Below are 9,496 nucleotides of genomic sequence, written 5' to 3'. Positions count from 1 at the left end.
ACTTATTAGGAAATCAAATTAAATGAGTAGGGGAAGAAAACCTAATATAATATGGTTCACACTAAAATGGAAAAAAATTGATTTTTCAATGCGTAAGAAAAGTCCATTGCAAAGCTCCCTCTTTGTTACATGCTTTTACAAAAGAGGAGTATATGTGTAATATACAGTAACCATACATACTCTGTTACAAGTAATTCACTAATACTTGACTGAGTTCATAATGGCTGTGGCTGAAAATTAGGGTTAGTATACTTTGCAGTTTGCTATCGTTGTTGCCCGGTCGTGTTGAGTGCCTGATTTTCTGTAGCCTGTTGTAACTCTGGAATGAACAATATGGAATGTCTTTTGAGTCAAACATGGTCGTTATGCTCTCTGAGGAGCTGTAACTGATAAATTTACTCTGTAAAGCTCAAATAAAAACAAGATGTATTACTACTTATAGATAGTTCAATTTGTAGTAGTGCTTATATGACTTCCCACCCATTAAGATGTTAATGACATTCATTTCTCTTTATTTAGAAAGCTCTATTGTAAGGATACTATAGGTGGTACTGCAGTTTCCCATTGAAGAAAGATTTTTTTTTTTTAAATTTTTTTTTACTGAGAAGTTGTCATAGTATGCTGCATTAGTATACATTTTAAAATTAAGAATAGTTGTTAAATGAAATTCCATCGCATGTTACATTAGTCAAGAAATAGTGCTGTTTTATTTTTGATGGTTTTATTTTTAATGAACTTTGTTTTAACCTTAAATAAATTATTTAGAGCTAAGGTCATTGTAATACCCCCAGCATAACTCATATCTGCCTTTTGTATTTGTTCCTTTCCACCCTAGAAGCGTAACTGTGTTGCATAAAAACTTGATGCATTTATTTAACCTAGTAATAACCAACTGTTCAGAGCTGAATTTCTGGCATAATAATACTGGGTGAATTATGTCTTCTTGGCAGCTGTGCCATTTTGTCTAATTCTGGGATAGTCACAAAACATGTATAAACATAGTGTTACCAGTGGGAATGCTGAGTTAATGGTCCCCAAGATCTTTCCTTGCATAGAGGACTGGGCAGAGAGAGGATTGACCTAGCAATTAAAGATGAGAGGTCAGCTCTGCAGTGTGTGAAACTGAGTCAGAGATGTGGTGGGAAAACAGTTACAGTGCCAACAAAATCTCTCCTGAAGGTTAGGCAACCTGTTATATTTGCTAATCAAATGCTAGTCATTTGCTGTGTATTTAAATAGAATACTTAAAGAGCCTATTGTGGCATAATCTGTATGCGACATAGCCCATAACTAGTTGCAAATTGCAGTACAAATTACAGCATGGATATACTACTACCCTACTTGAAATACTTACTTGAACCTCAAAAACTTTTTTAAAGATTTAGTGGCATTTTGACCTGTAGAAAAGTGAGTTAAGGCTTCTATTGTTCCATGTTTCTCATTTTTTCCCTGTGAATGTATTAGATTTTTTTAGTATTTTTCTGGTTTATATCTGATAGTAATCAACAGTATTGCACAAACTCCCTTCTACATGCAAAGTTAAAATTTGAAAGTTTATATATGTTTTCTATGTTACATCTGTAACAATCTTCAGATTGTTTCCATTATTTCTGTCTCTTGCCTTCAAGAAATACTTAAGTATCTATACAATTCATTCCAATGAAGCACACTATCATGCTTTTCACGTGTGTGCTCTAAAGGAAACTGCCATTTCAGGTATTCAGGGGAATAAAATTAAACGGTACAACTTTCAAGCTGGGGGCAGGGGGATGGAGAAATCTGTAAGTAAAATCTTTGGGGTTTTGTATGTTTGTGGGTTTTTTGGTTTTGGGTTTTGTTTGTTTGTTTGCTGTGGGGGTTTATGGTTTGGCTTCTGCCCACCCCACCCCACCCCACCCCCCGAAGACAATACCCCTTATTGTGCCATTTGAAATTCCCTGTACAGCAGTCCACCTGGTTATTCAGAAAACCACCTCAGGGTAAAGCATTAATACTCTCTTTTTTTAATCACTTTTTTTCTGCCTACAGAGTAACCATTGTGTTCTAACTCAAATAGTGATATTTTAAATTGCCGGGGGGAAGGAGGGCAATGAAAAAGAAAACAAGTGCTTAAATCTGAACCTCTTTACACTGGGCTTAAACTTTTTTTTTTTTCCCCCCCTTAAAGCCCCCCTTTTTTTAACCTCCTTTATAAAGCTTTTTCTTCCCGTTTTCCTAATTTGGGTGCTTTCCTAAATGGTGATGAATAAGCTCATCTTTAAGTAGGCATTGTCAGATAAATCCTTTGCAGCACTCTTTTGCACTGTTTTGATGTTTAAGAGAATTTTTGTGTAAAGGAAACCTGAAATATTTCTCCATCTCCTTTTCTCCTCCTGTCAACAGTATATCTGTTACTTAATTCAACATACCCAAAATAAAAGGATGGTTGGTAGGTTTTTATTTTTAATTTTAACTTACTAAAAATACAACTATGTATACTTTTTTTCTAGCTTTGAGGTCTGTCTCTGTCTTCACTATTAAGAAATGTTCTTCACTGTGCATATATAACATCCAGCACTTACTAGCTCATGTGACGCTAACTTAATTTAGGTATAAACTATACAAATGCAGAAGTTGAGTGCAGAAGGTATATTTATACAGAAGAGTATGAGGGATGAAAATAGTTTGGGGGGGGTTGTTTTTTAATCTTTCTTGCTTAATATATAAACATCTAAACATCACTGGAATATAATATTTATAACTTATAAAATATATTTTTAAATAAGTTATATTACCTATATCTTTATTGAGTGATCAAATATGTGTCTAGTCTAATGTTAAATATTTTATTTCTCTTATGTTTTTCCTTGCAGATTTGTTCCTTACTACATCACCAAATTCTCAAAACATTCAGTTTGAGACATGGGTAAATAAGGTAAGAGAGAAAACCCAAATAACCATTCTGTTAAAACACAGACAAGTTAAAAAAAAAAAAAAGTCATCTGATATTTCTTGTTTCAGGAATGAGTGGAACCGATGTTGAGGCACTAACTGCACTATTGCATTTAGACTGCAGAATATCACTGGAGATCTTTTACTCAGCATAAGTTCCTCTGCAGATTTTTTTAACATGCCTACTAAGTAAATCAATCAGACACCTTAGCAGGACTCCTGGTGTGTCGTCAGCTGTTCTAGGAGGTTACTGACACTTAGCATGGTGATCTATGAAGAAGAGGCTGATCAGATTTTTTTATTCTTGCTGTCTCAAAGATTTGATTTCTTTAAGTTAGCTTTCTTAGAACTATGACTTCAGGTCTTGGGTAAGATTTTGTGGGACAGGGGGTTAAAATCTCACTTGTTACAATATGTATGCAAGTTACAGCTGAGAAAATCCTGAGTCCTATGTTAACCAAATATCACAAATACAATTCAGAGTTGGGGAGAAACAGGTCAATGGGTTATTTTTTTTTATTTATTTATTGAGGTTCTGCTTTTGTATTGCCTAACTTGACCAGGGTCAGTGAAGAACCTCATTGTTAATAACAATTAATGAAATTAGTTGATTTGAAACGAAGTGTATCCTTTATACTAAATCTATTATCCGAAAGGGCTATGGTTAAGAATCTTAGCATGTATATGTTAAAAGTTTACTTTATTGTTATAATAGAAAGTGCTTAATGTGTTTCTTATTAGCTAAGGAATGAGTTTTTGAGGCTTTTACCTGAAAATTTATCCATCATATCACAGTGAGTCACTGTAGAACGGAGAATGTAGTCTTGTCTGTGACAACATGGCCATCTTCAACCAGCTGCTGAACTGTAAAATGTTAAAAAAAAAAAAAAAAAAAGCTGCCAGATAATCTCAGAATACTAATTCTTAGGCAAAAGTAATGAAAGCTGTACTAGACACTTTTTTTAAAGCAGAGGGTCATGAATTCTGTATTTCTAGCTTTTATATAGACTTAAAAATGAACAGTTTTTGACTTCGATGAATTTAATTCTTGAGGGAGTGAGTGTTAGTGACGACACAAGGCAATTTGACCTGTCTCCTGCAGGGGTTTTTGGGGTTTTGTTTTTGTTTGTTTTTTTTAATTTTCTTACAAGTTTTGGATTTTGCAAACTCATGTATTCTAAATATTATCCTACATTATATATTTTGTATGCATAGACTTGCTTATCTTTAGAAAGAAAGAATTGTATTCTTTGGAATCAATCAACCCAGTAAAATATGTCATACATATAAAATATAGGTACACATATATCAATCTTAAATACCTTAATTGATCCATTAAAAGCTGTTAAATTGCACTACAAACCTATGCACAGTAATTCCCTTCATTGATGCACCATAAAATGCTTTTAAATCATTTGCCTATATGATATATGCTTTTCTGGCCAACTGAGCAGAGGGCCTAGTCGTCTTTTCTGCATGGAGATGATTTGCATCAATTTTGGGTTTGTTTTTTTTCTCATCTGAGTCATTGTCAATTATATGTCAAGGTAAAGATACATAGTCAAACATCCACGTACTGTCTCCAGAGTTGCATCTTCAACAGCATTGAATATGACATGAGTAAGCAATATGGATAACTATGCATAATCCACAAAACAGTATCATTTGTCTCAGTGGCTTTACGTATACTTGTGTGCATAGCACTTTGTATGAGCTGATTGCAACGACTAGAAAAGTGGGCCTTAGGTCATCTTACTTGGCTACGAAAACTTAACGTTTTAAATGGTTTTGTTCCAGTTGTGATCCAGTTCTACAATAAACAAGGATCCAGCACTCCTCTTGTCTTTCTGATGAAATACTGGAATATTGTTTTCTGTAGGCCTAGGTTTTAATAAAAGATGATTAAAACAAGACCTGAACCAGACCTAATGTAAAATCAAGTTATTTCTTAATTAGAAGGAAAACCAAAGATATTTTTAACGGGTGTGCAGGTGTGTTTTTATCTATTACATATATCTATAAAATCACATGTCAATGTGCATAAATGCACATTAGTATTCATAACCAGTTAATTATGATTTAGATTATGTTGCTGAAATAACACAATCTCTTCCTCATAACACAGCAAAATACATGGACAGTTGTATCTGAATATTACTATTATTGGATTTCCGTAAGATTCCATGAAGGATTAGAAATGCAAAAACTCAGTCCTAATTTTCAAAGAGTGCATTTTTTTTCATAGCTGAGATGTCTCTTTATTATCTACTTAAGCGCTTTTTTTATTGATGTGTATTTTCTTTGGTTCAAAAGTCAAATTTTACCACTTAGTCTGCAATTCAGTTTTTCCATCATCTTTGTCCTGTTTGATAGGATGGGAACTTCTCTAAAGCTGGAAAAAGTAAGGAAACGCCTAGTGGTGTGAAAGTTGTTGGACAGTCCGTGTTTGCAGATTTTGGTGAGTTTTAGTCTTCTAAACTATCCTGAGTGTTTCTTTTTCGTATTTTGGTTAGCTACTCTAAATCAAAGAACAAATAAAGATGTTTAGCTCTAAAAGTTGGGGGGGTTTACTTTTTTTTTCTTTAAGGTGTTATATCTATTTGACTGTAAATCTTGAAATAGCTGGGAATAATTATTAATAAATTCAACTTTGGCAATCCCAATACATTCTGCATCACATGTATCACACTTAAGGACTGTTGCTTTGGGGCATGGCACAATGCCAAATTTACTTCTATCAGACATGTATTTTGTTTGTCATGATTTTGGGTTTTTTTCCCTAATCTTGTTCAGAAGATATTATTTGAGTAAATGTTCATAAATTCTTCACTTGTACAAACTAATAAAGCCAAACTGTAAATTAATTAAAATGACTTGAAAAAAGATTGATGAAACATGGTAAACTCTTAATGGTTGTAATTGAAAATTCCGGAAGGCTTTTGGACAGAAGATAAACTTAATTTATATGTAAATCTATTTTTGCAAGGGTTAGTGAAAGCCTGTATCTTTCTATTAGAATGTACTTTTTCATTCAATTGTGGCTTATCAATGTGTATGTCATGTTACAGAGAACAGGAAATGCTGGGTTTGTAGTCCAAAAAGTACTTCCTTTTTCTGTGCACTAAAATAAGAATTTTGCAACCCAAGGGAAAGTGCTGCAGGCCTCATTCTGCTGACACTATTGAATGTAAATAACTTCTCAAAGAACTAATTTAATATATTTATACAACTTGCTTGTTAATTGTGAGACTGAGCCTGTCTTTAAATGTTGTCAAATGGTAGCCTTGTTGCATCATTTTGGTTTAAAATCTGTTTTAAAGAAAATGACATTTTTTTAATTTAAAAGTCAGACTCTAAATTAGACCCAGAGTCCGATTCTCTTGTTCTATGCTGCCACTTAGAAGTATTCTTAAGAGTTCTAGCAAAGCTGTTTACTGACATGTAACAAGAAGGCACCTCTGCTGGGTAGTTAATTATCCTTAGATCCTTTTCTAGCAACTGTGGATGGGTTTACAGATCTATAGTAAATGAAATAAGGTAGAAGCTGAACAATGCTCTAGGTTCTTCTGTGAAATGTTAAACATTTTCTAAAATCTTTGTAAAATCTTTTACTGTTTATGTACAAATATAAAAACTTGTGTATATAATATCTGAAGGAAAGAATAGAATACTACAGGTTTTGCAGTTAAAAACCCAAATTTATTTTTTTTTAGTAACCCATTTTCCAAGCTGATGTTCTGAATAATGTGTCTTAATAGGTACTAAGTAGAAATCTGATTTTTTTTTTTTAAATGATGGCAATGTGGAAAGCAATCTTTATGTAGGATAATTTTATCTCTGTTAGGTAGCTAATGAGCCCAAATGATATATCATAATTCTAGAAATTTATCATAATGAATGGAATTTTAATAAACCCTGGGATGTTTTTGCAGAGAGATGTGGAACTGTTCAAATGTTAAAGTTAAAATTTTGAAAATGTGAATAAATTGAATGCACAGTGATATAGTGGTGCAGTACGCTGTGTGGTTTTGGTACAGCCAAGGTTATGAAAGACAATGGCCGATATAGCTAGCTTAGCTGTGGGGAGCAGCTGTTTTGGAGTTCCATCACCAGTTGTTTAATACCCTGCTCTGCTAATCATCATCAAATTCACAGGCAAAGCACTAGTGTGAGGCAATAGTGAAGCAATCTTTCTAGTAAGGATGAATACAATGGGAGAAAATGCGTGCAGGGACTTAAGAAATGCATGCAGATAAATGTAGAGGGACAGCACATATGGCAAAGTGGATAGAGAGGCAAGGAATCATCAGTATCATCTATGGGAGGACATGCTGGCTTTTCAGAAGCTCACTTTTCAGAACTGGTTATTTTGAAAGATCTCAGCCATTTCATCTTTAAGAGAGAACACCCAGCACAGATCTTGTAGTATGAGGGTCTTGCTTCCTCTTCCTGAACACCTACATACACACTATAATCTTTATCTTCATTCCAGATGACTCAACTTCATCCAGGGTGAAGGATGGGAAATGGTTTAATGGTCTTTCTGCCCGTTAATTTTCCTAAGCGAGTGAAAGGAGTGTTAACAAGTGTGTGTGTGTGTGTGTGTGTTTTGATAGAGGAACAAAGTTTATTCTGACAACTATGGAAATACTTATAACTATGATTTCAAATTTACTATTTGAGTACTACTATGACTTTAATCTTTCTTCTGTTGTAACAGTGGGTAGGAAATGGAGCAGTGCATCAAATTTTTTTCATCTTCAAAGCATTAATTTAAAATAATCAAGACAACACAGTTATTTTCTCATTGAACAAAGTTTTAGAGAATACTGAAGTGAATATGGTAATAAAACGTATATGAGTAATGAATGAATATAATTCTAAATTCCATGTTCTTTATGAAATGCAGCCTGAAGGAAGCTGAATAATACTCCACCACCATCAAAAAATCCTACCTACAGTGAAATAGTTCTGTGTAAGAGTGGCTATACAGTAATTGGTAGGAGAAAAAAAAACTTAATGCAAAGGAGGATCTTAGTTGAGTTCTGCTCATGTTCATTTTCATTCCAGTATTTTTTGTTCTGCACCAGTCTAACAATAAAGAGGCAAAATCTCACATTACTGGAATAACACTGTATCAGAGTAACTACATTTACCCTCTGCGCTATGTCTGCATATGTTTAGATACTTTAAAAGGTAGGCATTTATCATACAGATTCTGCTTGTAGTGAGCTGAATTTAAAGAAAATGTCTTACTAGAAATGGTTTGTCAGACTTGAACATCTCCTTTTTTCAGTTTTCCGTTTCAAAAATGAGGAAATAGTGATTGTCATGAGTCAAAGGAAGTTAAGGTATGATGGTTTGCAGTTTGAAATAGTATTTTGACTATCTGTAATGGGGCCTGAAAGAGGTTTCATTGCACAACAAATCAAAATAGCACAATGAAAATGTAAAATGAGATGCATTAGAAGATTGCGCTACCTTCTACCTAAGTAGCTTTTGCCAAACTGTGTGTGATACACTAAGCAGAACGTACCATAGCGCTCTCGCTCTGCTCTGTGCATGCTGCAAGCATCTTATTTCTGTGTTGCCTGCCTCTATTTTCTTCCCCTTTCTTGACATTTTCTGTACCTCATAGCTGATGGGCCAGCCTTGCCATTTGCTAAAGGTCTCAAAGGATTCCATACTTCTCTATGCTTTCACTCTCTGCCACTTCTCATTTACTTAACCTTGTACATATGAGACTCTGGAACTATGTCAGGCCCAGACATGAGCTTGGGAGTATGTCACTTGTGCTGCAGCCTTCTCATTTACACCCACCTTTCTATTTGGACATTGTTGCACTTCTGTAGTCCAAGATTCTGATTTATTGATTACACCTACATCTTAGCAAAACATCTTTTGAAACAGAAGATGACTTTGTCTAACGTTATTTCCTGCTTCCAAAAGTTTTATTTGAAGTACTCCTTCCAGCCATAAATATTTACTTGTCATTTGAAAAAAGGGGGGAGCTTTGAATAAGATCCTGACTGAGAACCTCCAAAGGCAACTAATTTTGGGTAAGGTTTCCTTTCTTAAACTAAACAGGTTGAACAACAGCTATCAAGTAGAAATTTAGATAAGTGGAGCTGGAAAGAACAACAATTAGGTGACTCATGAGAAACTGTCACAGATGTTAGTGTAATCTTAGCGCCAAGTGTTCCTGACGTACTCAAATAAAGATATATTTTCTCCATGAAAAAGATATGCAAATGTATGTTTGTATACATCTATATATATGTATCTGTAAGGTCTACTATATTTCTGTATATATGTGTGTGTATATTCTAATGGAAAAATATGCAAAAGCAGGTGTGTATATATATCAATATATTTATGGTAATGTGGTAGACCTTAGACTTTAGGTCTAAATTGGAACCTCTAAAATAAGTAGCACTCCCCTCCGTTACATGATAGCAATGATTGGTATATTAACCTAACCAAAGCATCCTGGCCTGTATCAGAAATAGTGTGGCCAGCAGGAGTAGGGAAGTGATCGTGCCCCTGTACTCGGCACTGGTGAGGC

General features: G+C 34.3%; 1 protein-coding gene across 1 annotated transcript in view; it reads left to right on the top strand.

The window, feature by feature from the left end:
- ITFG1 (integrin alpha FG-GAP repeat containing 1) overlaps window positions 1-9,496 on the top strand; it is an 89,305-nt gene that overhangs the window by 20,956 nt on the left and 58,853 nt on the right. Inside the window, exons 6-7 of the mRNA XM_019471396.1 lie at window positions 2,853-2,914; window positions 5,305-5,389. Of these exons, the coding sequence (XP_019326941.1) occupies window positions 2,853-2,914; window positions 5,305-5,389 (147 nt within the window). The remainder of the gene's footprint in view (window positions 1-2,852; window positions 2,915-5,304; window positions 5,390-9,496) is intronic.

This window comes from Aptenodytes forsteri, unplaced genomic scaffold, assembly GCF_000699145.1.
Source record: "Aptenodytes forsteri isolate BGI_AS27 unplaced genomic scaffold, ASM69914v1 Scaffold33, whole genome shotgun sequence".
Classification (NCBI taxonomy): domain Eukaryota; kingdom Metazoa; phylum Chordata; class Aves; order Sphenisciformes; family Spheniscidae; genus Aptenodytes; species Aptenodytes forsteri.
Note: the sequence above shows the minus strand (reverse complement) of the source record. Positions and strands in the feature narration are given on the sequence as shown.